General features: G+C 43.0%; 2 protein-coding genes across 2 annotated transcripts in view; one reads left to right on the forward strand and one right to left on the reverse strand.

The window, feature by feature from the left end:
• Positions 1-26,621, reverse strand: part of LOC118410961 (homeobox-containing protein 1-like) — a 1,064,572-nt gene that overhangs the window by 124,116 nt on the left and 913,835 nt on the right. The window lies entirely within an intron of this gene.
• LOC118424073 overlaps positions 1-26,621 on the forward strand; it is a gene marked incomplete in the record, with an annotated part of 163,824 nt that overhangs the window by 57,877 nt on the left and 79,326 nt on the right. Inside the window, 35 exon segments of the mRNA XM_035832589.1 lie at positions 293-445; positions 1,055-1,270; positions 1,556-1,660; positions 2,337-2,481; positions 3,794-4,011; positions 4,666-4,884; positions 5,512-5,618; positions 6,144-6,297; positions 6,731-6,830; positions 7,259-7,425; positions 8,191-8,406; positions 9,342-9,575; positions 10,074-10,261; positions 10,905-10,994; positions 11,505-11,686; positions 12,024-12,163; positions 12,758-12,904; positions 13,483-13,631; positions 14,231-14,393; positions 14,992-15,192; positions 15,676-15,951; positions 16,418-16,645; positions 17,028-17,300; positions 17,910-18,182; positions 18,842-18,937; positions 19,408-19,650; positions 20,114-20,275; positions 20,855-21,073; positions 21,813-21,998; positions 22,493-22,933; positions 23,526-23,792; positions 24,179-24,298; positions 24,704-24,832; positions 25,443-25,698; positions 26,106-26,320. Coding sequence (XP_035688482.1) covers positions 293-445; positions 1,055-1,270; positions 1,556-1,660; positions 2,337-2,481; positions 3,794-4,011; positions 4,666-4,884; positions 5,512-5,618; positions 6,144-6,297; positions 6,731-6,830; positions 7,259-7,425; positions 8,191-8,406; positions 9,342-9,575; positions 10,074-10,261; positions 10,905-10,994; positions 11,505-11,686; positions 12,024-12,163; positions 12,758-12,904; positions 13,483-13,631; positions 14,231-14,393; positions 14,992-15,192; positions 15,676-15,951; positions 16,418-16,645; positions 17,028-17,300; positions 17,910-18,182; positions 18,842-18,937; positions 19,408-19,650; positions 20,114-20,275; positions 20,855-21,073; positions 21,813-21,998; positions 22,493-22,933; positions 23,526-23,792; positions 24,179-24,298; positions 24,704-24,832; positions 25,443-25,698; positions 26,106-26,320 — 6,678 coding nt within the window.

The following is a 26,621-nucleotide window of genomic DNA, read 5'->3' on the forward strand; positions in this document are numbered from 1 at the left end:
CCATATATAGCCAATGACGTCACAACTTCATTACTTTACAAGCAAAATCTCCAGAGGAAAGAATATTTTCTGACGATGTGATGTTAAATGGTGTATGTGTTTGTATATTTTGCTCAAAGTTCAATTGAGTGTGTTGATTGAATAGTACAGTATCTGAGTATAAACAGAAAATGTTTTTTTGTGTGTATCATATGGCCTTTAACACTTGCTCTGGCAACATAAAATTTGTAGACATCCCTTAATTCTTAATGATGTGTTAGATGACTTAACAATAATTTCTTTTTTCCTTCAGGTTACTACTGTCCAGCTGGCCAGAACATCAGTGACCCCTTCCCCTGCCCAGCAGGCCATTACTGTGAAGTCGGTAGTTTTGAGCCGACGGCGTGTGACTCAGGCACCTGGCAGGACCAGGATGGACAGCCCCAGTGCAAGGAATGCCCCTCAGGTAGGGATTGCCACTTAGGGTAGGGTCATCCTCACATAGCTGTAATCAACTCTTGCAGAGATGTGTGGGGTTTGGTGGGAAAACCAACAGGATATGACATGCAATCCATTTCATTGTTTAGGAAAAAATATGTTGCTTTGAATTATGGACCTGAAAAATTTAGGGTCAGAAGGTATGGACTCTTGAAAAATGAGGAGAAAATGTTGGAAAATGATTCTGCAAGATTTTCATCAATTTGATGTCAGAAAGAAATTTTTTTATCCCTTGCCAGAGCCACAGCTTGGCTAAACAATTGACAAAAAAGACTAAGGTTGGCACGTATTTGCTAAGGTCAGCAGGTTTTTGCCAGGTAACCGGAAACCTTTTTTTTCTTAGGCACACAAGTACTCCTTTGCTGCCACCCAAAACAAAAATCATCTATTTTCGTTATTAAGAAACCATCAATTTTTTGTGACTAAGTTTGACTGCTGATCAGATACTGTATGCTCAACACAGTACAAAAAGAGCTAGTGTGTAGGAAGATTTCATAACAGTACAATGTCAGGTAGACTTCTGTCTTGATATACTGTAAAAGGGACCACATGTAACGCTACTGTTTGTATGTTCCAGGGTATTACTGTGACCGGAACAACACCCCAGTGGTTGACTACAGCAGCTATCCCTGCCCCGTGGGGCACTTCTGTCCCAACGGCACAGAGTTTGCCACCCAGCACGGCTGTCCCCACGGGACCTACAGCAGTGCCGTCATGCTGGAGAGGAGCGATCAGTGCGACCCCTGTCCGCCTGGAAAATTCTGTCGGGATACTGGGCTCAGTGCAGTCACAGGTATATCAATAACCATGAACAATGCAGATATTGTTTTTGATGTGTCTGTGTGTATGTGTGTGCTTGTGCGCGCACATGAGTGTTTGTGTTTCCGGATATTTGTAGTCAACATAATTTTAAATCCTCTGGATGAATTGTACTACTTTATTGTTGCATAATCATAATAGATTTTATATTTTGTCTACAATTTGCATATTGTCAATGTTAATGTTTTCCTCAATCCAGTTAATATGTATTCCTGGTAAACAAAGAATTATAACCAAACCTAACCAAAACCATGTGTAGGTGACTGCAATGCCGGGTTCTGGTGTAAGAATGGATCGTGGTCAGAAGTGCCCACAGATGGGACTACTGGAGAGAGCTGTCCTGAAGGACACTTCTGCATACAAGGTTTGTTATTGTCGTTTTTTTGTGTTCTCTTGCCAGGATGACTCACTCAGTGTCTAAGTCACTGCTAATCAGTAGAGCACAGGAAAGACATGACAGTTGCAATTCATGCACAAATCGCAAATATACAGAAATCAATAAATCAATGAAAACTCTGAATTAAGAGAAACCATCATGATGCTGTTATCCTTAATCATTAATGGTCATGAGATTAGGGCATGTTTTCACAGTGTTATGAAAATTCTAGCCAGCTATAATAGTCAACACCACAAAACTTATCAGGTTTCAGCACCTCGGACAGAGACAACATCATGGAAATGCATGTACTTGCTATTCAAGAACAGGAGCAGATAATTTTACCAGCATATTCTGTGCCAAATTATCACAGCTATTGATAGCTGAATGTACAGTTGGAAAATATGACAATGTGTCTATAAACAATTGCACCAGCCTTAGCATACAATAAAAACCAGGATGAAACTGTGGATGTGCAATGCATGTACCGTTGCAGTACATGTTTCTTCAACCATGCAGTTTTCACTGCATCCAAAACTTTGTAGGCTGATTTTACAAGGGCACATGTTGGATGTTACCTTACACATTCTACTCTGCAGCTTTCCGCAAGTTGCATGGAATTTTCTATGTGTTATGTCATGAATTGTCATGTCTTTTCCTCCAGGTACCCCCTCCCCTGAAGGCTGCCCTGTTGGTACCTGGTCCAACAGTACAGGACTACAGGCAGCTGATGACTGCTTCCCCTGCTCTGGTGGTTACTACTGCAATGGTACCGGACTCACCGAGCCTTCAGGACCATGCGATGCAGGGTAAGTGCATGTGTTCCAGGCTCTTTTTTTATATTACTCCTAAAGATTACAATTATGTACAGTAAGAAATTTAAAGCTTTTATAGCTTTTGACCAGTACTCTAAGACTTGATTTGACCCAAGGGACTAGAGGACTGGTCAAAAGCTTGTCAACTAGCGCTTTACTTTGTTTATGTTTGTAGCGTTAAAATTTCCTCAAATTAACACGGATATGTAACATGCATTGGCATAATACCGGTAGTAAGACTTATACCGGTAGATTAAAAATACTGGAACTTAAAGAGATCTACACATGCAACAATAGTTATTTCTGAGCTGTGCACACTTCAGACATCTAGGTGTCCAATACATCATTTACAAAGCATCGATAACAATGCATTCGAAGACAACAAGGCCAAAAGTTTTCAGTATCTTTTTCGGGGTAGGCAGCTCGTCGTGGGACAAACACACTGTCACATTCATTGCCAAATTTATAGATCATAATTACACATGCTCACGGCACAAGACGAACATGATTCAACAACAATCTTGAATTTCTGTTGGTGACCTACAACTCATGTAAAAGTGTGAAGAACCGTTGCATAATAGCCCGGATCTACGACTGAATGGGCAAAATTGAACGTATGCAGCCATTTTCCCGCCATTTTTATATCTACGCTAGCAGTGAAGTGTTACGTCATAGCGGTTGTGACGGACAGAAGTTAAATGAAAATTCTTGACAGTATACGTCCGTTTTCTCATGACATTTTGTATGCTCATGCAGGTTTATGTTTTATGCATTTACTGACAGAAAAGGAAGGAACATCAGAGGATGTATAAATGTACATAGCGGCAGTTAATTGTGCCGTGTTTCTTCCTACCGGTATTTTTTACCCCCTCCCAACCACGCGCCCGTTCGGCGTGTAATTCCGCGGCGTGTTACAATTACAATACTACGCTTTTAGCAGGACAAGAGTGGCAGAAAAGTTACACAGAAGAAGTGGCAAGGGTAACCTATAACAGCAACATGTAACTGGAGAAAATGATGCGTTGACAATTTGTCAAATCAGTATGGCTAGAGAAATCGTCGTAAACGTACCAGTATTTTGATAATAGATGTTACACATCTGTTTTGAAAAGGTATGAGGTACAAGACACAATTCAGGCTATGGCTGCAAGATCCTTGCTGTAGCAATAATCCATATGACAATGATGATGATACATGTTGTACATCTTATGTAGGTCCTACTACAACAATAGTGTCTGTATTGGCACTGTAACTGCAATAGTAGTGACATGATGATATATGATATCCCCCATGTATGTGTTGATAGGTACTACTGCAACAACAGTGCCACTACACCCACCCCTGATGATGGTGGTCTGACCGGTGCTCCATGTTGGGCTGGTCACTACTGTCCGGAGGGCACTGCCCACCCCATCCCCTGCAGCCCTGGAACCTACATGGTCACCACGCAGGCTGAGGCATGTGACGTGTGCCCAGCTGGCCGCTACTGTGTGTCAGGCTTTGAACCACAGAGGTGTCCCATTGGTAAGCCATCTTTTCTTCAGACTATTTTAGCTGTTTATTGTTTGTGTTTTTGTTTGATTGACTGTTTCAACCTATTATTATTCATTAGAACTCAATTCATTAAAATTTGAATTAAGGTTACTGGTACCAAGGGATGAGGTAAAGGGCCAAATGAAATATATTATGAAAAAAGGTTACATGGTTGACTCCTAAAAAATCCCTATAGATTTAGTCCATTATCCATAAACACTATCTAATTACTTGTACATAGGATTACAATAACACAAAGCAAAATGAAAGTTAGTGCATGGTCTGTTTATTTAATTTATTTCAATTATGTACAACTTAAAATATTGTAACTGTATTGTAATGTTTTACTCAAGCAAATCAGTCTATAAGACTTGGAAACTAGTTGCTTGAGTAACTGTCATGTTGTATTATGACCAGCTTGCTCGTGAAGTATGGTTGCGGTCGAGGACCTAAAGAATGCTATGGGGGACAGAGCAGTCTGGAGAGAAAGAGTGCACTTGGTCCGGGCGAGCAGCCCACGATGATGATTATGATCTTATCACCTGGATATCTACATGTAACTTCATCAATGTTCTACAGGGTGTTTTAGTACAGGTAATCATGATTTACAGTTACTGTAATTATAGTATTCTTGTTTTCCCCCAGGTTACTACTGTCCTGAAGGAACCGGTTTTGACTGGCAGGCCTGTCCGCCGGGTACGTTCAGTATGGCTGACGGCCTGGCTAACCAGACCCAGTGTACGCTCTGCTCCCCCGGCAAGTACTGCTCCAGTCCCAACGCCACGTCTGTAACGGGAGACTGTGCTGCTGGGTACTTCTGTCAGGAGGGGTCTGACACCGCCACACCAGAGGTCACATACACAGGTCAGTATGGAGATTTGGGTATAAACAGATACTACGCACATCCATACAAATGGGTAACAAAGTTTTTTTATACTGGCTTGCGCTACTTTGTATAGCAGATAGGTGGCACTGCTGTAGTATGAAGAATGTGGTGCAAAACATGACTGAGTTTATATCCCCCCTCATCATGGCTTGTGCATATGACTGGGATGGATTTATGTATCGAAACAGCCTCCTTATATCCAAGCAACCTCCTTATACCCCCGCAACCTCCTTATATCCAAACAACCTCCTTATATCCAAACAACCTCCTTATATCCAAACAACCTCCTTATATCCAAACAACCTCCTTATATCCAAGCAGCCTCCTTATAAGAATCCTTTGCCCCATACCAGTCTATCACATTAAATCTGCTCAAGTTATTTAGTAACTTACCAACCTGATGACACTACATGTATTTATTTTACAAACACCCCTTATGATGTACATTGTGTACATGAGACAAGGAACAACTATGACTTCTACTTCTGCTAAATAAACATCTCAACTAAGAAACCCTTGATCTTGTCTGCTTGTGATTCATGAAAACTGATTAAAACTTGCTGTGCAGACACTAAATGATGAAATGTACCTTGACTGTTTGCTAGGTGTGGCTGGAGTGTGTCCAGCTGGTCACTACTGTCCAGTAGGAACATCAACACCAGAACCATGTCCCAGGGGAAGATTTAGCAACCTCACAAAACTCACCAACTTTGTAAGTAAAAATTCACTTCTGTAACTATTTGCTTTAATATCATTATTCAAATTATTATATGATATTGTTTTATTCTTACACAATTTTACACTGACGGGCGTATCATTACAGAACGTCTCATGATGCAGAAAACTTCAAACTGTTTTAGTTTTAAATAAGTAGAATCCATCAGATTCTATATCTTTATAGCTGGTATAGTCACGTCTCAGCATAGCACCTCAGTTTTGCAGGCACACAGTGTGGCAGCAGCTGGTTATATTACGCTGAACAACCTGTCGCACCTAACCTTTGCACATCTTGCTGCAAGCTTGAGGATGCCCCTACTGTACTTGATGGTTATAAGTTTCACTCTATAATAGTAGGGAAAAAAATTCATAAGCATCATCATCATTCAGGCGTACTGGTTGCATGGATGGACCTGACTCTCTTCCTCCATCCTTTCCTATCCTCCATAGCCTTGGGCAGTTCTTCAGCCAAGCAGCCAGTATATAAATGCATATTAACCTTATCCCTTGTTGTTTTCAGACCGAATGTGAGCTGTGCCTATATGGGCAGTACTGTGGGGAGGAGGGGCTGATGGAGCCCAGTGGGGACTGCCATGCTGGGTTCTACTGTCTACGGGGAGCTGAGGAGCCCAACAATCCCTCAGCAGACTCCAACAGTGGACCATGCCCCGCAGGTATATGGAACTCTCGTACTGTACTGTTTTCTTACCGAACCATGTGTGCAAGACGTAAGTGATATTTGACTACAGAAACTGTTGATAGACATACATGTATTATTCTGTACCAATAGACAGTGACAAAACAATACATTGTACATTTTTGTACTTTGTTCCGTTATTTTGTTGTGGGTTACCGTGCACAAAGAAAAATTATACGCCAAATAGCAATTACTCATCAAGCAACTGGATATGATTTCAGTTACTGTCAAAATTTCAGATAACATGTATTATCTTTTGTTAGTGACACTGACCATTTCCAAAATCATATCAGTTTATTGAGTAATTGCTATTTGGCGTATCTTAGTACCTGGATGTCTAACCTTCATTGAAGAAAAATGATACTTGTGACTTTTGCCACTACATCTACAATCACATGACCATGTTGCAGGATTTTTCTGTCCAAATGGCACTTCCTTCCCCCTGGGGTGTCTTGCTGGAACCTACAACCCACTGGAGGGCCAGGCAGAGTGTGTGGACTGTGAGCCTGGGTGAGTCTGTTCAGTTTGCTGTTTGTTTACACTTGTAATTAAGTAAAGACGAGTAACTGCCGCTGATTACATTGTACATGTAAGATCCTGTCTTCTGCTGGGTACAGAAGTGGAGAAGTAGTGAATTCTTAGTTGTTTTAGGAACTTGCACTTGTCTGACTCTAGCCTATACATGTGCTGTACAGAGGGATGTCAAGCATTCGTGTCAGATTGAGGGATAAATTGCTATAAGCCTATCAGTTATGCCTTTAACTTTGACTTGCAAAAACATGATACACCATGGAGCACAAGACAGTGAAATGTATTACAAAACATGTTGAATACGAGACCAGATACAAAGTACTAGATACAATCTAGAAAAAATCCAATGAATATTGGATGTCAGCATTTCTGTTATAAATAATGTATGTTGTGCTTTTGCTGCTCAGGTACTACTGTCCTGCTAACTCAACCACATACCTGGACTACCCCTGCCCTATGGGGCACTACTGTCCCTCAGCCACACAGTCTGCCACACAGTACCCGTGTGACAAGGGGTACTACAACGACTATGAGGGCAGGGCCAGCATTGATGACTGCAAGCCCTGTGAACCAGGTCAGTTTCTTAGTGTTTTCTCTCCTTTGTCAACAAGAAAATGTGTGCAACAAAAGTACAGCAACAACATTAAAATACCTAATACAAAAAGTATTGACTATTCAACATTCTGGAGTCCAATAGAAAAGTATTCCATATGTTATCAGTGATTATATCTGTGTCATTGTCCTAATACATTACACCTGTGACCTCTAGGTGACATGCTTTGCTTGGGTGATAACTTAGTTGACAATGTCTTTGTTCTTAGGCCATGTTGATTTGATTAAATTGATGACATCCTCTGGGAACCCCAAAACTGATGTTTGCATGACAAAAAAGTTTTGCAAAAAAAAGTTGCGTTTATTATGAAATCTAACTGGTTAGGAAGGTTGAACAATTGACTATACTCACAGAGGTCAGTGTATTTAAGACCAAACTAGAGGCATTGATTTTTGTTCTTTCTCATCTTCTTTGACTTTGGCATTGACTTGCCACAACATTAGTATCCATCACTGTTGCTCCCCTGCACTTGAGTTTAAGCGCCGGAAAAATCAGCACCAAGGACAGGACTTGTCCTGATCCTATGTTTTAGAGTACCAGGAAAAAACACACTGTGGAGAGCAGAAATCTGGGACTTTTTTCATGCTTCCCACTGTGGGCAAAATCCTTCCATGCAAACGCTGGATTTAATGTTTCAGGGTCATATTTTTATGGTTATGATGAAATGTACTCAAGCAGCTGTTGTCATGTTCTCCATATTCTTACCTCTGCTCTCCCCTTCCCCAGGTTACTACTGTGGAAGTGCAGGCAGCAGGAACATTACTGCCCCCTGTGCCCCCGGCTGGTACTGCATCAGAGGAGCATGGTCAGCCCAGCCCACAGACCTGGGTGACCTCAACATCACCAGCAACTGTTTCTGTCCAGCCAACACCACCGGGGGTCAATGTCAGCCGGGAGAGTTCTGTCCGGCTGGATCCAGTCAGCCATTGCCATGCACACCAGGTCAGCTTTGGATTGTCCATTTTTTGTTTATTTGTTTCTGTTAAACTGCCTCAATGCGCAACAGACCAGTTTTTATAGTAGGCCCCAAATCGACTTTGACCATCAGATCCACATAGTACAATGCCCACTCACATACCAAATACCATCACGATTACTCAAAGCATTCTAAAGATATTGCATGGGAACTGCACGTTTGTGGACATAAACAGGTCCATGCAAAATTATACCTCCATTTTCAAGGAGTTGACAATGTAGGACACTGAGGAATGTTTACTGATGTTCGTGCTTGCAATGTGCAGTTATAACTACAGTAGTTTGACAGGACATGTAGAGTAGAGTAGAGTTCTAGTATCACTCCAGTCAGAACCGCTCCTCTTGAACTCCTCTTTAAGTCTTCAATCAGCTATCTGTCATGATGGGTCTGTGTGGACTGTCCAGTGATCTATATAATGTTTATTGCAAATTCATACCCACTGGGCTAATTGCAAGAGAAGAAATACTAAATGAAATGAATGAATGTAGTCTAAGTACATGTAGATAAACTAAATTCTATCATACAAATATTAAGTGGTTGAATGTACAAATGATACAGAATAGGGTACTAAGTCTACGTAGCTATTACAGGGTTTGACTTCTTCTTTGAAGACAGTTGAAAATGAAATGCCCCACGTGTTCTATAATAGATTGGTTCGATGATCTTAGTAGGAAGAGAATACATAACCTGGTGATCTTCCATGTCTTTATCAAGTCTTTACCTTACTCTATTTACTTTAGGCACTGTAATGACTTCTTCAGGTAATGTAGTGCTGTGTCTGATAATTACAGGACTGTAAGAATTGCATGCATGTACTGACATCATCACAGTCACTATATTCTGCATCTACAGTCTTTGGAAAGCAGTATTTGCTGTACTGACAGCATGATTGTTGTTCCAGGTTCCTACTGTGAACTTGCTGGCCAGGCTAACGTAACAGGGGAATGCTCTGCTGGGTACTATTGCAGCGGTGGAGCCTCTGTCTCAAATCCGACTGATGACATCACTGGTGCGGAATGTCCAGCCGGTCACTACTGTCCACAGGGGACAGCTGACCCCCTCCCTTGTCCAGCTGGCTACTACACCAACTCCAGCAGAAATACTGAGTTCATAGACTGCAGGCCTTGTCTGCCTGGTAAGTAAAATGTGAAACGGAGTCTACAAAAAAATGAACATGATCTCGAACAATATAAGCTCAATAGATACTCTTCCACTAGTTGTGATGGAAAAGACAAAGTCTTTATATAGTATTTAGTAGTTCATTATACTGGGAAATTCCCCTGACTCTTTCAACAAGTGCAATGAACAGTGGAGCATGACTTAACATCCACTACCATTAATGTTCATATGGGGTGAGCAACAAAGATAAAACTCCCAACCTCTTTATCCAAGGACAGGGTCGCAGTCCACTGCGTGTACTGTGACTAGATGGTCGCTAACCACTGTGACTTACTGTGTTGTTTATGTTGTTGTTGTGATGTACTGTGAATAACTGTGTTGTGTATCTTGTTTTCATGTTTTTTCTGTGGTTAACTGTGTTGTCTATGTGGTTCTGGTTTGCTCGACGGCTAAATGTCCCGAATGTTGTTGAGGTTCTATCTGTGGCTAACTGTGTGTGTATGTTGTCTTTCAGGTACTTTCTGTGGTTCTGTTGGCTTGGTGGAGCCCACCGGTCCTTGTGATGCCGGCTTCTACTGTCCCGGGGGACAGAACGTCAGCCGTCCTGACGACTACATCTGCACACCTGGTCACTTCTGTGAGGAAGGAAGCGCTGACCAGATGACCTGTGTGCCAGGCTCGTACCAGGATGACTTTGGACAGGTCAGCTATAATTATAATAGTATAATACAATGTGAATATAAGAAGAATGACTGCTTGACCATGCATACATGTAGTTAGGAATGGAGAGCTAAATTGAAGGTACATGTAGCGTAAGAAACTCATAAGGTTTGCTGCTCAGGCTTAACCCCCCTCCCCACCCTGGATCAAGAGATACTGTAAATGCAGAAATGTTCGCGGTGGATTAATGTTTGCGGTTTTCACGGCAACCACTTTACTGCGAAATTAAATCCACCGCAAACCTTTTTCTATTAAGGTATTAGACTGCAGTAGATGGTGTTACCACGAAATTAAATCCACCGCGAAAAGTCATTTTTCCCGCTACCGCGAAATTAAATCCCAGCGAATTTAAATGCATTTACAGTAGATGATAGGGTAACTGTACTAGGTTCCAGATGTAGAAGCTCCACTTTGCAAAAGTCATGTCACTTTTCTTTGCATTACTATACATGTATGTCGCTGTTTATGTAATTCTTGTGTTGATTATTCAAAATACAATTCAATCAGTACAACTGAATAAAATTGGTGATTTAATTCAGTATGTTTTGAGTGATATCCATCACTCTTCTTCAGCATCACTAGATTTGTTGAATAGATTTCTAATGACGAGTTTCCATTTCTCCAGGCCATGTGTAAGGAGTGCCCGTCAGGGTACTACTGTGACTCCACCCTGCAGAACGACACCCTCTGCACCCATGGCGTACAGAGCCCTCAGGTGTGGAACTGGATAGAACTGGTTTATTCAAATTACATCACAGCCTAGTTGGTTGAATTGCACACAGTTGCCCTTTTTTTTGACAGTTCCTCTTCTAAGTTGTGCTGCTTTGCAAGGCACATATCGTGTGCACTAAATACTGGTAGTCCTGCAACTGTATGATAACGGTTGAATATAAATCTTCCTACTACATTGTTCAAGTGCCACTGAGTTCTGTATTCACAGCCACGTATTTACAACAAGCAACATTTAGGTGACCATCTGTCAGCTTCCTCAGGGCAGTAGTAATTTGTTCTATTTTGAACAGTACGTAACCTAGGTGTCACTGCTGCAATGTATAGAATGCAATGATTCCTAAATGTATTGTCACATACACTGTATACACTATGAAGGTACATGTATTGCTGCAGTGCAAAGTAGAATGGGTCATCTTTGGCCTTAGGAAGGTGACAGACAGTCACTGAAACATTGGCTCTTTTTTGAAACATATTCATGATTGTGGTCACTCAGGTCTGTCCAGTGGGCCACTACTGTCCGAACGGTACCAAGTATGCCACGGAACACGGCTGTCCTAACGGTACCTACAGTGATCGTACCCAGCTACAGGACGTGAGTGAGTGTACGCCGTGTCCAGGGGGTCAGTACTGTGGACAGGAGGGCCTACCTGCACCAACTGGTGAATGTGAACAAGGGTAAGGGAATATGCTAAACATGCACAGTAGTATGTGATTCTAGTTCTGCAAACTGAAGTTCAATAAAAGATGGTCTCAATCATGAGATCACTGACATAGGGACAAAAGATGCTGTTTCAATCATATTCAAATAAACTGTAAACCTGCAGTGGCCTCCGATGTTGTTATGTGGTGACCATTGAGTAAAAAAAAAAGATGATTACTTTAGATGTTAGTACTTGGTGATATTAGGAACACGTTACAACATGAGAGGGTCTTGAAAATCTCTCAGTCAATGAAATTGGGATTAAAATTGTTTGTTTAGTGTTAACATGTGATAACATTTTCCTTTTTTCAGGTATTACTGCAGCTCAGGTTCGTGGACCCCCACACCTGATGATGGGACCACAGGTGACATCTGCCCACCTGGTTACTACTGCCCAGCTGGCACCAACACCACACTGCACTGTCCACCTGGAACATACAACCCTACAACAGGTGAGTCAATAATGTTTTATGTATATGTACACCAGTGTAATTGTTTTGAAACACTGAAAATGTTTTTTTCTACTTCTTCACAATGGTCTTTGTAGAATGAACGATTTTACCAAAAGGGTATGTTTCTATGTACAGGCCTCGAAATCAGAATTTTTTTGCTACTGTCCCAAAAATATCCTCAAAAGAAATTCAAATTGTCTCAAAGTTAGATTGAATTTTTCCATTATGATGATAGCTTAAACAAAAAACGGCTATTAAATGATATGACCGAAAAATATTTTACTAACGGCAAAAATGTGTTTTTTTACTAGGTTATCTTTGCAATATGAACAGAATTGTATTGGAAAAAAATGAGAGAAATAGATTTTTTGCTCAATGTTGCCCTAAGAAGAGGCTTGGCATTGGTCACACATGTGTCAGACAAGGGATTTTTTCAAATGTCCCCACATTGACCAAGGACAAACATTGTGTTGTCCCATTTTGGTGGCCCCTGTCCATATAGGGACACCGTTGATTTCAAGCCTGCGGACATGTCATTGTGTGCTTTTATTTAAGACTTGAGATGCTGGTTTACAAGATGTACTGTTCCCGTAGGTCTGTGGGCAGAAGTCCAGTGTCAGGGGTGTGAACCAGGACAGTACTGCCCTAACTACGGCATGGATGCGCCAGCAGGGAACTGTAGCGCCAGGTACTACTGCAGTGGGAATGCTACAGACTCACAACCTACCGATGGCATCACAGGTACTCGTTAGATATCATATGTTCAACATGGACAGCAATGTGTTAAGTTATACTTTACATTAGACCTTAGTTCCTCCCACAACATCATGTTGTATTGGTCGGAAAATGACGCTCCTCCAGAGATCTCAGTTCTCTGTTGCTAGTTCCATTTCCTTTATTGTAGTCATGTGTACTAGTCATTGTGATAATGTAGTATGACCTTCTAACTTAAAGTTCTAATAGTGATTTGATATTCATCTATTTTGTGGTGTTAAGTGGCCAAGTAGCTAGGCAAGTACAAACAAAATCGGAGGTCACTGAATAGGAATAGATAATTCATGGCATTTCTGGCTAGAGTTTGTTTTCTTGGGACCACATGTACAAATGGGTACTTGACTTCAGTTTGGGAGGTAAAAGGTGGTTGAAGGAGAGGAATGGGCTGTCTTCAATACCGTGCCCTAGACACAGCTTATTAACAACCCTCTACCCCTATGGCCTCAAAGGCCTCATTTGAAAGCGCTAAGTTGTACCTTAAATCCTGATTGTTGTGTTGATACATTGTATTGATAGCAATTTCTTAACTTTTCTGCTTTTTAAAGGTGACAGCTGTCCAGTTGGTCACTACTGTCCGGCCGGGTCTGGTGAGCCGATCCTTTGTGAACCAGGCACGTACACAGACACAGAACTGAACGAGGAGTGCCTACCATGTACACCTGGACACTACTGCATCACTGGATCCAGTCCACAGGTACTCACATACATCTGCAGGCTAGCATTCTATTATTCTCTTAACTACTAAGTGTAGTTAGGTAATGTCTGATTGTAATGAGTAATTGTATGAGATTCATTTTGTTACCTGCTATGGCGTGTTTCATGTATATTATTTTGATATTGACTTTGAAAGTAACGTAATGTAATGTAACGAACATGTAGGATCTTAATGGAATGATTTGATTGAATGTGTTGAATTTGTTTTTCATTTCCATCCCACATGAACTTTGCAGTGACTTTACTCTTTAGCATTGACTACTGTTTGTCTAAAAATTGACCCAATTGCGTGTTTTTTTTTCTTTTAATAAAGATTTAATACACTATTACTATGTTTAAAGTTGAGCTTTTACCGGCAAGCTTTGATCAGTCCTCTGGTCCATCTCAAGTTGAAATGAACCAAAGCCAATACATGTACGCCACATGACCTCAGAACAGAAGTGTGATGTCAGCAATTGGTCAAAGGTGCCCAGGAGTTTGTATGATTGATGGTCCCTACTGCTCCCTTCACTCCCTTCATTCAAATACTGTCTTTCTTTATCATGCATTGTGTTAAATCTGAAATACTATTTGTCACAGGATTGTCCAACAGGGTACTACTGTCCTGAGGGTACAGGTCATGTGTGGGAGTCCTGTCCCCTGGGAACGTACAGTGATAACATAGGCCTGAGTAACGTGACAGAATGTAAGCAGTGTACACCTGGGTACTACTGTGACAGGCTCAATGCAACATCTACAGCAGGTTAGTGTGTATTTTATTGTTATGAGACATGCCCCTCTCACAGCACAATGTTGCAAACATGTTGGTATGAACTGAATTTTCTCCACTAGTGCTGTGCTGTTAGTGGAGAGTGAAATATTTGGTTTGAACATCTTGAATTTACCATATTTTGACAGTAGTTCATATCATTGTGTTTTTCCCTTTCCTTTTGTTCGCTATGTTGCTGGACAGTATTTCTAATGTTAACCTTGACAGTAGGGAAACAAATCAAGGTCAACAACCTGGATCAAAGAAACCTTGCCGTGGCTCCTTGTGGTGTTTAATTTGACGTTATAATTGCTGGTTGCCATAGATATGGATGCATTTGAGAAAGAATTATTAGGGTAGTATTTTATTAGGATAGAGCAAGTGAAGGTACAATGTAAACATTTGCTTGCAAATGGTACCCTCTAGTTCATGTTTCTATCATCATTGAAGATCACAGGCTACTTTGTCAAATTGTCCAGGTACAGGTACAAATCCAGGTCTGTACTTAAACTGGTACCTACATGTATACCTGATGGTATGCATCCCTAACAGAGAAGTACAGTAGCCCACATTATTGTGTTTTCCCCATTAGGTCTCTGTGCTGCTGGACACTACTGCAGAAGTGGCTCCGACTCGCGGGAGCCAACCTCCTCAGCCCGTGGGGATGCAGGGATCTGTCCCGCGGGACATTACTGTGCTGAGGGCACTGGGAACCCCCCACCCTGCCCCGCTGGGACCTTCAACAACAAGACCCAGGCCACCAGCAGCAGTGACTGCCAACAGTGTCTACCTGGTCAGTCATGGTTTTAGTACTGTGCATTCTTGTCTTTAGATGAGCAACTGGAAATGGTTTTGTAAAGAGATATAACTTGTCAACTGGATATAGTTTTTGAAAACTGGATGTGATTTTAAGTAGTATCATAGAAACAGTAACAATCTTAGTAACCCTGTCTATCTTCCCTTAAGTCCCTGTTAAACAATCAAACCTTTGCCCATGACCACTCCTCAACCAAGGTTGGCATTGGGTTGAAAGTAGTCTAAAATCCATCGTGTTCTAGCTCAATTTTGCTTGCCTGACATTATCCAAGCAGAGTATAACTTTAAAAACAATGATTTTCATGATTTGTTGTCGGCTGGCGTTGGCCACTTTTGAAGACATGTAGACATCCTCTCCACCCGTCAGGAGAAATTTAGGAGGCTGTAGTCTGCTTTACTTGACTTTACGAGTGATCACATCTTCCTACCTTCACCAGTGTGCCTCCTCTCTCCCACCCAGGTACCTACTGTGACCAGCAGGGCCTGGTGTTCCCTACCGGAGACTGTGAGGCAGGGTTCTACTGCACTCTGGGGTCCAACAGCTCCCGCCCATCAGAAGTCAGCGACACAGCAGGCCCGTGTCCCGCCGGCCATTACTGTCCCACAGGCACCAGCGTGCCCAACGCCTGTCCAGCTGGCGAGTACAGCCCCGCGGAACAGCGGGACAGCTGTCTGGACTGTCCTCCCGGCTACTACTGTCAGGTCACAAGTACCAACTATACAGAGTGTCCTAAAGGTGAACTTTCTCAGTACTTGTAGTTTATTTTTCATTTGTTGATTTCTGTGATGTTTAACAAGCTTAGCCCAAATTAGTATTGTGACTGAGATGACTGCTTTACTGTGGAGCCCTGGACAGGGTCATGCTGATTCTTCCCATTGCATTCGTACATGTATCCATAATGTCACGCTTGTATGCACAAATACATTACCTCATAAGCATTACACATACAAGCTCTGTGTTAAAGATTCCTGATATGACAGATACGGTATATCTAGAGATATGTAATTTATGTACAGGTAGAAAAATCAGATAGACTGCACAATTCTTACATTATCGCATATGTGTGTATCCTGCCTTTTTAGTTTTCGGGCATGAGATTGCAAACAAAGTTCGAAAATTTGTGTGATACATGTACATTATCTTGTATCCCATCATGTTTAGCATAATGAGCATCATGAACAAAATTAATGTGTTTTTATAGGCCACTACTGCCCAGCGAAGACAGAGTTTGCAGAGCAGTACCCCTGCACCAACGGCACCTACAACAACCAGACTGCACAGAGCAGCATCAATGCCTGCCAGCTGTGTCTGGCCGGTCACTACTGTCCAGACGAGGGCATGGCCGAGCCGGCCGGACTGTGTGCTCCGGGGTGGTACTGCACTCTGGGGTCCTGGCAGAGACAACCCACACCACTGGGGAATGATACAGGTTTGTTTGTTTGGTTGCTTGTTTATTTGTGTGTTTACCTGGCTAGTCAATACAGCCCAGACATGGGTATGGCTGAGCCTATAGGAATGTGTGCAGCAATTGGTAAATCACTAAATGCACTCTTTGGTCCTGGCAGAGACAACCCACCATATTGATACTGGGACAAAATACATGCAGGTCTAGATCTGGAAATGGCTGTTACATGTCTTACTGTACCTCCGTGTATGGAGGTTTTGTTTTCAATATATTTGGATGTTCTTGTGCATTGATAGTTATTTGAATTCACTGTCAGAATAGTGGCAAGAAGTGAGTTGGAAGATGGTGTCAACGTAAAGGTCATGTTATCACAGCCAAAGGTTTGACACAATACTTGTTCCCACAGGTTCCACATGTAACTGTCCAGCCCAGACAGTTGGCGGGAAGTGTCGAGCAGGCACGTTCTGTCCCGAGGGTTCTGATTGGCCCACGCCGTGCACCCCCGGGTACTACTGTGAGAACGACGAACTACCGGCTGTCAGCGGTCCCTGCCAGGCTGGGTACTACTGTAACGGAAGTACCATCGTCTCCCAGCCGTATAACGACACCACAGGAGATGTATGTCCTCAAGGACATTACTGCCCTACAGCCAGCAACTATCCACTAGCCTGTCCACCAGGTATCCTATCACCTTATTGCAACCAACTACTGTAAATGCATTTAAGTTCGCAGGGATTTAATTTCATGTTAGTGGGAAAGTGGAGTGTTGGCTGTGGTTTTAAGTTCACAGTAGTGCCATGCACTGTAGTCACATGATTTAATGGTTTGCGGTGGTTTTAAGTTCGCAGTAAAACTGCTTTGTAAAAACTGGGAAGTTCAACATAAAACCACCGCAAACATTCCTGCATTAATTTTACAGTATCCTATCAATATATTTCAACGACTTGATCTGCTTAATTCTAAATCAATATATTAAGGTTATGGCCAAACACACCTTTACACAGGTCTTGACTTAAACAGATTTAGAGCCAAAGAGTATCTTTTCTTAGAATTACAGAATATTATAGAAATATAATTTCTGTTTCCAACTTTTAAACCTTAGCCAGCTAAGGTAGTTGTTTGATACCAAATTTGTATTTCTCATGGGGTAAGGCAGCAAGTAGAAGGTTATGTATGCGCTCCTGACAAGATAAAGTACAATCTAAGCTATCATACAATGTATAAGCCAGTAGCCTATACCACTTAGCTCAAAGACTCATTTCATTGATGATGTTTCTGTTGAAAACAGGTACCTACAGCGACCGTTTCTCCAACCATCATGCCAATGACTGTATCCCTTGTACGGAGGGGTATTACTGCCCCGGCTGGGGCCTTCCCACCCCGCCCGGTCCGTGTGACGCAGGGTGGTTCTGTCCGGAAGGCTCCATAGACAGGCAGCCGGACGGGAACCGGTGCCTGCCGGGTCACCAGTGTCCGCAGGGGAGCGGTAGCCAAGAACCATGTCCATCTGGGTTGTACCAACCTGATGCAGGGGAGGGCAGCTGTCTGTTGTGTCCTGCAGGTGGGTAGGAGACAGGAAGTTGTTCTACCTGGTGCAAGACTTTACTCTGGACATTCAATGCTACTACCCCTTAATAATTTATTATGTTTACCTTCACGGAAGGGAAACATATTGTCTTTGCTCTGTTTCTTCCTCTTCATCTCCATTGCAGACACAAATGTCGCCATGTTTCCTGGTAAAGTAGCAGACACCCTATGGTGTTGGTTTGCATGATGTAGCAAGTAGCAGGACAAAGCTGGAGGGGCTGGTGACCAAATTATGTGAATGCATTTGAGTTTAAGAATAAACAGAGCATCATCATCATCATCATCGTTCGGCTGCAGCGCAGGCGACTGCAAGCCTTCTCCAGTTCCGCCTATCAGCAGCGAGCTGGCGAAGCTGCCTGGGGGTGATTTGGCCGTCACGGTGATGGTCTCCCAATAGCCGCTGGACGTACTGTAGATAAGTAGTAGGTTGGCGTCCCCGTCTACGTCTGCCATAAGGAGGGACGTAGAGTGCATACAGACTGACAGGCTCATCCTCAGGCATGCACAGAACGTGTCCGAGAAAGAGCACCAGTAGTTAATTAGGCTCGACCATGTGAAGGTAAACATTGTAGATTTGCTGTCAAGTGTTACCTTAGTCTATAGTATTGGTGACTCTTCTATTCTTTGTTACAGGTCAATACTGTGACAGAGACGAAGCCATTGCAGAACAACAGAGTGGTGTAAACAGCACAACCCATGGGGTGGTCACACCTAAAGAATGTCCTGCAGGTACATACAAGTATGACACAGTGCCATCTGTGAGGAAAGTCATTGGATCTTAAAGCTAGATAAAAACGAAGAAAAAGAGAAACGTTGGGCTTGTCTTGAATGTCAGTCACCAGTTTGTTTTTGTACTACCAACATATATAGGACTGCTTTCTCTGTAGTGTGCGTTGAGTGGTTTGAAGCCCTGCCTCTGGAACTAGAAGCTGTGAGTTCAATTCCAGCCCGTGTTGCTCTAAACCCAACATGCATGCTACCGGAAAGAGCAGCAGTCCTATAGCCGGAATGTTAAGCCATGGTCCACTATTCATTGTGCTTGTCAGAAAGAGGGCAATTTTGCTGATATAATGAATCTGTAAATACTGTACATAGAGTCTGTCTTCTCTGTCACAACCAATGGAAGAATAGCTCTTCAGTGAGCTAAACCAAATCAATATGACTTTCACTAATTTTCATCTGTCTGTGCACCAACTTAGGTTTCTACTGTCCGAATGGGACGGAGAGTGACCGTCAGTTCCCCTGCCCGGTCAGCAGCTACAGCAACACCACCGGGCTGGAGAGTGAGGCGGAGTGCCGGGCGTGTCCGGAGGGGTTCTACTGCGAGGCACAGAACATCACGGAGCCCACGGGGCCGTGTGCTGCAGGGTTCTACTGTGTCCTCGCTGCCGTCACACCGACACCTGAACCTGCTGATGCCACAGGAGGGCCATGTCCTCAAGGTCAGTTGGTTTTTAAAACTACTAAGTCGAACATTTGACGTGTCAAGTAAAAGAGGATGAATGTAGACAAGTGGGTGGGCCTACATGTGCCAAAGTTACTCCAACAGTAAATCCACCCCATTTGCAATGTATGAGGACTGTTTGTGTAAGCTTTGGGTTTTTGTCCAGAGTACTGAGTCCTTCACACGAATCAATCTTCAGTCCATCTTCAATCATCCCTGAGTAAGTCCATTTTCAGACTTAGTCTATTAGATTACAGATAAGTCCAAGATTTGCAAATTACAATTATGATATTGAGTGTGTGACATCAAGTGTGTTGCTGGTTATGCTATCATGACTTTTATGTTGGGTAGAGCTCTCACAGACAATTATGCAAATTAGACCTTACTTTGCCAAGTCATTAGTGTATGCCCTCAGGAAGTAAACATCAGTTAATGAGTGTTTTCTCTTGCCTGTGATTTAGGTACTTATTGTGATGAGGGTTCATCTTGGCCGACTCCCTGTCCCAAGGGTACATACGGAGATCGTGACAAGCTGCCCTCGCTGGGAGATTGTACAGACTGCCCACCAGGAGAGTTCTGCATGCAGACCGGGCTCACTGCTCCTAATGGTTCCTGTCTACCAGGTAAAGGATGTTGCGGAATACTATGATGAGTTTTTTTCTCCCCAATCTGGCTATGTTGCATGCAGTTTTTTTCCGCATGTACCATCCATATCCATTATCAAATGTTAAGGATGAAAGCCCCTTGTTGTAAATACATCAAGTTCTACAAGGTGCAACTGTTATACATGATCATGGCATAATGATTAAGCTACATAAAAGAGGTCAAACTTTGTTTACAGCACCCTCTAACTTAGTTTGTAGAGACAGTAAATTATCACTATGGCAGATGATAATGATTGATGGATGATGATGATGGTGATGGTGATTGATAGATGATGATGATGGTTGAGGAGGATGATGATGTAATTCTTCCTTAGATGCAACCAGTTGTCATCATTCCTTAGTTCCACAGCCTATAGAAGCTGTTTTATATTGCAGTAGAGTTCACTTTGATGATTGTCACTTGTGTTTGACTTCAACCTTGTAGCTTCAGTGAAATTTGCATCTTGTATTGATTGTGTTGATCATTTCCCATGTGGGCATCTTAATTTTGACTGTAGACGTAATCCTCACCCCTAACCCTGTCTTGTTATCATGTAGGGTACTACTGCACCCTGAAGGCCATTGACCCCAACCCAGTCAATGAGACATACGGCGACATTTGCCCTGAGGGTCACTACTGTCCGGCAGGGAGTGACCAGCCCAGACACTGTCCTGCTGGGACGTACCAACCTGACCAGCAGAGGGATGACCCCACAGACTGTCTCCCCTGTGGTCCCGGGAAGTACTGTGATCAAACGGGTCTCGCCAATGAGACTGGTGAGTTTTACAATATAGATGTTGAAATGTTCACAGTGGTTTGATTTTAGCAGTTTTGTGGTGACATCTTACCACAAAATCACCAGTGGTTACAGGGGGTAAGGAAAGGGTTAAAGACACTACCCTGGGTACGGACACTACAGAGGGTACGGACACTACTGGGGTATAGATACTACTGGGGGTACGGACACTACTGGGGGTACGGACACTACTGGGGGTACGGACACTACATGGGGTACTGATACTACAGGGAATAAGGACACTACAGGGGGTACGGACACTACTGAGGGTACGGACACTACTGGGATACGGACACTACTGGGGATACGGACACTACTGGGGGTACGGACACTACTGGGATACGGACACTACTGGGGATACGGACACTACTGGGGGTACGGACACTACTGGGGTACAGACACTGCTGGGGTGACAGACACTACTGAGGGTACAGACACTACTGGGGGTAAGGACACTACTGGGGATAGGGACACTACTGGGGGTACGGACACTACTGGGGTACGGACACTACGGGGGTTTGGACATTACAGGGGTAGTATACTGCAATACCAATCACAGTGTTACCTTAACCTCCGTATGAATTTGTTGACCTATTTTCAAAACAAGTTTATATAATTGACATGACACTTAATTGAAGTATCACTCAAAGATAATGGAATAATCACTGCTGTATAAAGCCTAGAACTGATATCTACTGAGACATGTATCTCCATTGCAGGTCTCTGTCAGCCAGGGTTTTACTGCCTCAGTGGAGCGAACATGTCCACACCTCAGGACGGAGTGACAGGAGACATCTGTCCTGCTGGGTTCTACTGTCCCGAGGGTTCTCCTGCCCCCTACGACTGTAACAACGGAACCTACATGAACCACACCATGGCTGAGGAGTGCTATGACTGTCCTGAAGGTACACTGCACATAGTTGACAAGTGATCTTTTCATTAGGATAGCAAAATTATTTGAACACAAACAAGTGTTTTACCTCTAGCCAATTGATGTTTTGGTGACTTACAGTTTGTCACCTTCCTCAGGGTACTAACTGGGTTTAGATCTACTTTGCACTAACAATGTATGTGTTGCAGCTACACGTGATTTCTATATTGTTGTGTAGTTTGTGTATTGATTCTGAGTTTAGTTACCATAGCATTTTTACTTTGCCTCAGTAGAATATAGTGTTTTTTACATTACACTGTACTTGTATGTGTATCTGTGTGTGTGGTATGATTACTTTGTTTCTCAAAGTGCTGAATCTTATTTTTGGATAAAGATTGTGTGAGTGCATGAGTAGTAAGTACCTAAGTTGGTGACTTGTTGTTTTGCCAGTGGTTGTAATTGATATGAAAAATAACTGACAAAGTTGTCAGCGATGATTGCTAACAATATAATTCCACTGTCCACCAGGGTACTACTGTGTGAACGGTGACCGCGCAGACCCCTGTCCTCCTGGCTACTACTGTCCGCCCAGGACAGGCGCTGACCTACAGCTGTGTCCGGCCGGGACCTACAACCCGCGCACCCTACTCAGCTCTGTGGACCAGTGCACAGACTGCGACCCAGGGAAGTACTGTCTACTCCCAGGCAGGGACTCCTATACAGGGCCCTGCGCCGCGGGCTACTACTGCCAGTCAGGAGTCAACATGGACAAACCCACGGGCAACCACACGGGTCACGGCGCCATCTGTCCCGCCGGTCACTACTGTCCGGAGGGCAGCGCAGATCCGCTGGGCTGTCCAGCCGGTCAGTACATGGAGCTGGAGGGTCAAGAGAGCTGCTCACAGTGTGAACCTGGCTACTTCTGTCCGGACAACTCAACCTCGTTTACAGAAACACTCTGCCCAACAGGTGAGGTCTTGTCTAGCTATGTTAAGCTGTTATCAACATAATGTGTAAGAGTATACTGTATCATTAGAGTCTTATGCATAGAAATAGATTTTAGTTCTTTGAAAATTTCTGACTATATACTATATTAGATATCAACTCTGTATGTACAACTTCCCATACACTGTATCTGTTACCATTGTGACATGATAGAATTATTCTCCTTCTATCTACTAGATTAGGACACAGATTGTTAAAAGAATAAGACTGAGTATTGTGTTCATTAGTAGTACAGTCACATTGTCCATTGTCATTGATTAGCATGAAAGATCATCTGTTTTGGACCAGGTATAACTATAGGGACTTAGCCCTCTAAATTTTCAGTCCCTATAATCAAATTTTGGTAAAAGTGTTAGCATTTTCTATAACATTTTCATTGATGTGCAATGGGGACACGTTACTTTTAAAGATGTTAAAGCAAAACAAAAACAAAATTGAGAACAAACATGCACTGGTATTTATGTCCGCATATTGGATACCAGAGGTGAATGTTGACAAAATAAAAGTTTGCTGGTGTCGTTGAGCTAACGAATGCAAAATTAACTACGTTCCTCAGGTCACTACTGTCCTGGTGGTACGACCTCGGCGTATGAGAACCCCTGCCCCCGCGGAAGCTACAACCCCGTGAACGGCAGCGCCAGCGCTGACGACTGCCTGTCGTGTCCCGCCGGGCAGTACTGCCTGGCCGACGGACTGGAACAGCCCACAGGGAACTGCAGTGCCGGCTGGTATTGCACAGGGGGCGCTTATTCAGACAAGCCTTTGCCAGTCAGCAATGCCACAGATCTGTCTGAATGCACCTGTCCACTTGTTAACTACACAGGTAGGACACTGGTCCATTTCCATTTTTGGCCATGTTGATTTGGTTATAAGGGATAATTTCTAAACCTCTAAGATACCAGCATGCAAAGAAAAAAGTTTGGACAAAAAAGAAGTTGACATCTATGTGGTCAGTAACAATGGATTCTTCATTTTAGTTCTTTCACAAACTTAAAAATTGACTTTGGAATTCTATGACATTACATGTAGCATCCGTACTTACCACGATTGACAGTTCAGCCATTTTTTTTCGAGTTTGCCTCATGAGTATCTGTGAGAGTTTGTCTTCCATTTTGAAAATATCTGCAGCTGTGCAACTATTCCTTGGGCATCCTAATCATGCACACTTAGTCTGTCAGCCCATGTTAAAAATTTTGTAATGTTTTACAGGTGGTAAGTGCTGGCCGGGTACATACTGCCCCAGCGGCTCTGCTTATCCAGTATCCTGTGATGAAGGGTCCTACTGTATGGGTTATGGCAGGGAGACACCAAATGGACCATGTGATGCAGGTATGTATTTAGGTTTCAGCATACAGTCAAACCACTTAGGGGACCAATAAAATCTGGTCTTTGTGGACGGGTGATCACTATAGAGAGGATCTTAGTGCTTGTGTTGATTGGAAAAATTATAATAGGGGCCACCACAAATATGGTCACATTGGCCAGGTTATGCAGAGGTGGTCACTTATGCAGGTTTGCTAGTGTCAAACAAGATTGGCCATTTTGAAACATTTTGTTTGTAACTTTTTGTTTCAGTTTTCATTAAGTTAACATACATGTTGATGGAAATGTCAAATACAGAGTTCAGTACAAAAGAAAAATCAGCATCAAAGACTATCAATCTGCAAGCTTTTCATAGCATTTTTCTTACAGGTACTGTTATTTCTGTAACTAATTTTTTTCCCTGTTTTGCAGGGTATTACTGTGACGGTGGGATGTCTGAGCCAGACCCTGCAGAACGTGTGTGTACACCAGGGCACTTCTGTGTACAGGGCTCGGCCACCCCTCAGCCCTGTCCTGCTGGCACATTCTCCAACATGTCAGGTGGGATTTTCACCTGTACTCTGATTTCAGTTGGATCTACAGTCAGCTGGACATTTAAGCTATTCATTCTGTGGTATACATTGTTATCATCATCATCGGTTGGCTGCAGAGCAGTTGGTCACATTAGTCTTGTCCACGTCTGTCCATCCGCAGCCAGTGCTGCAATAGCATCAGGGCTTGGGTCGCCCTCTGCATCCCCCAGTACTAAGTCCTATACATGTAGCACTTGACAAAGGAGACAGGGTGCCTACAAAATAGCAAGCACATGTAAAATACATATTAACATGCACAACCAGAAAACAGAAATAAAAGGAATTGCAAGATTACTGTCTTGTCCTGGCTTGACCTGTCTTGTAGCATTCCATTGATAAGACATGTGGTAGACAAAGAATTTCATTTCAGCATCTGTTTTAGGTGTTGGCAAGTCTTTTTACCTGTCCAAAGTTTGCTACAATGTACTTATTAATAAACTGCTTATCCTTTATCCACAATGAGGCAGTACTGGTGCAATGTCACAAAAGATTGTCTTAAAATTTGTAACATACATGTATTACCGGAAAAGAAAAATATTTCCCATTGACAACACTCTCTACCTTCTGTGTGTGAACAGGTAATATTGAAGAAGACGACTGTTCCCCCTGCACACCTGGCTACTACTGTGAAGGTCCAGCCAATGTCAATGCCACCAACCTGTGCTCAGCCGGGTATTACTGTCCTGCTGGGCAGAAAACATCCACCCCTGACCAGTACAACTGCACTCGTGGTCACTTCTGCCCCGAGGGCAGTCCGGACCCGGAGCCGTGTCCAGCTGGACAGTACCAAGATGAAGATGGTCAAGATGATTGTAAGAACTGTCCACCTGGCAGGTCAGTGTCAATATCTCAATACTTAACTCCTAAAGTGCATGTTTGTATTCCAGTTTTAATGCTAGGTTGCGGGAGCTTGCACTACCGTCGCAGTTGAAAAAAAGGGCCCTAACGAGTACTCTATCCTATTTATATTTTTTTCACTTTTGAGCGTGATGTCTACATGGCCTGTTGGTCACCATGCAGCAACTTGGCTATTTTTGGGCACAGCAAGGCCCTGGAATTCTTTGTAACTTTTACAGTTAAAATCAGCCCAGGAGCTAGCAACAAACCTTCAGCTTTGCTGGGCAGTCCACTGGCAAAAATACAAGGTCTCCAACAATAGCAGCCAATAGCCTGAACTGATGTCAGGATATTGTAATGTTACAACTGATACAGCATATACAATTTTTTAAACATTGTGACAGGTACTGTGACCCAGTGGAGGCAGCAGCCTTGTATGGAGTATCCAGTCATGGAGTCATCATACCGGTAGACTGTCCTGCTGGGTACTACTGCCTACAGAACACAGCCTCACGGCACCAGCATCCGTGTCCTGACGGTTACTATAGCAACACGACAAACCTGGAGCGAGAGGACCAGTGCCTGCCCTGTCCTGGTGGAACATTCTGTGACTCTCCTGGTCAGTATCTGTAATTTATAGTAGGTCCACTTGTACATAGTTAAACAGAAGAAGCAAGATGGTTTTCTCTAGACTAAGTTTAATCCACAGGCTTGATGAGGATCTTTTAACAGATGTGCTCATTTCTCAGCCTGTAAGGGATGTAGATGTTATATCCTTAAACTCTTGGATGCTGTCGTAGAGACAACAACGTCACAGGCTTCCAAAGGGGTAAAGGGCAGAAATTAATGGGACATGAAAGGATAGACATCCAGATACTTTTCACAGTATATTACAGGTTACAATACTGATTACAGATCAT

Source organism: Branchiostoma floridae, chromosome 1 (genome assembly GCF_000003815.2).
Source record: "Branchiostoma floridae strain S238N-H82 chromosome 1, Bfl_VNyyK, whole genome shotgun sequence".
Classification (NCBI taxonomy): domain Eukaryota; kingdom Metazoa; phylum Chordata; class Leptocardii; order Amphioxiformes; family Branchiostomatidae; genus Branchiostoma; species Branchiostoma floridae.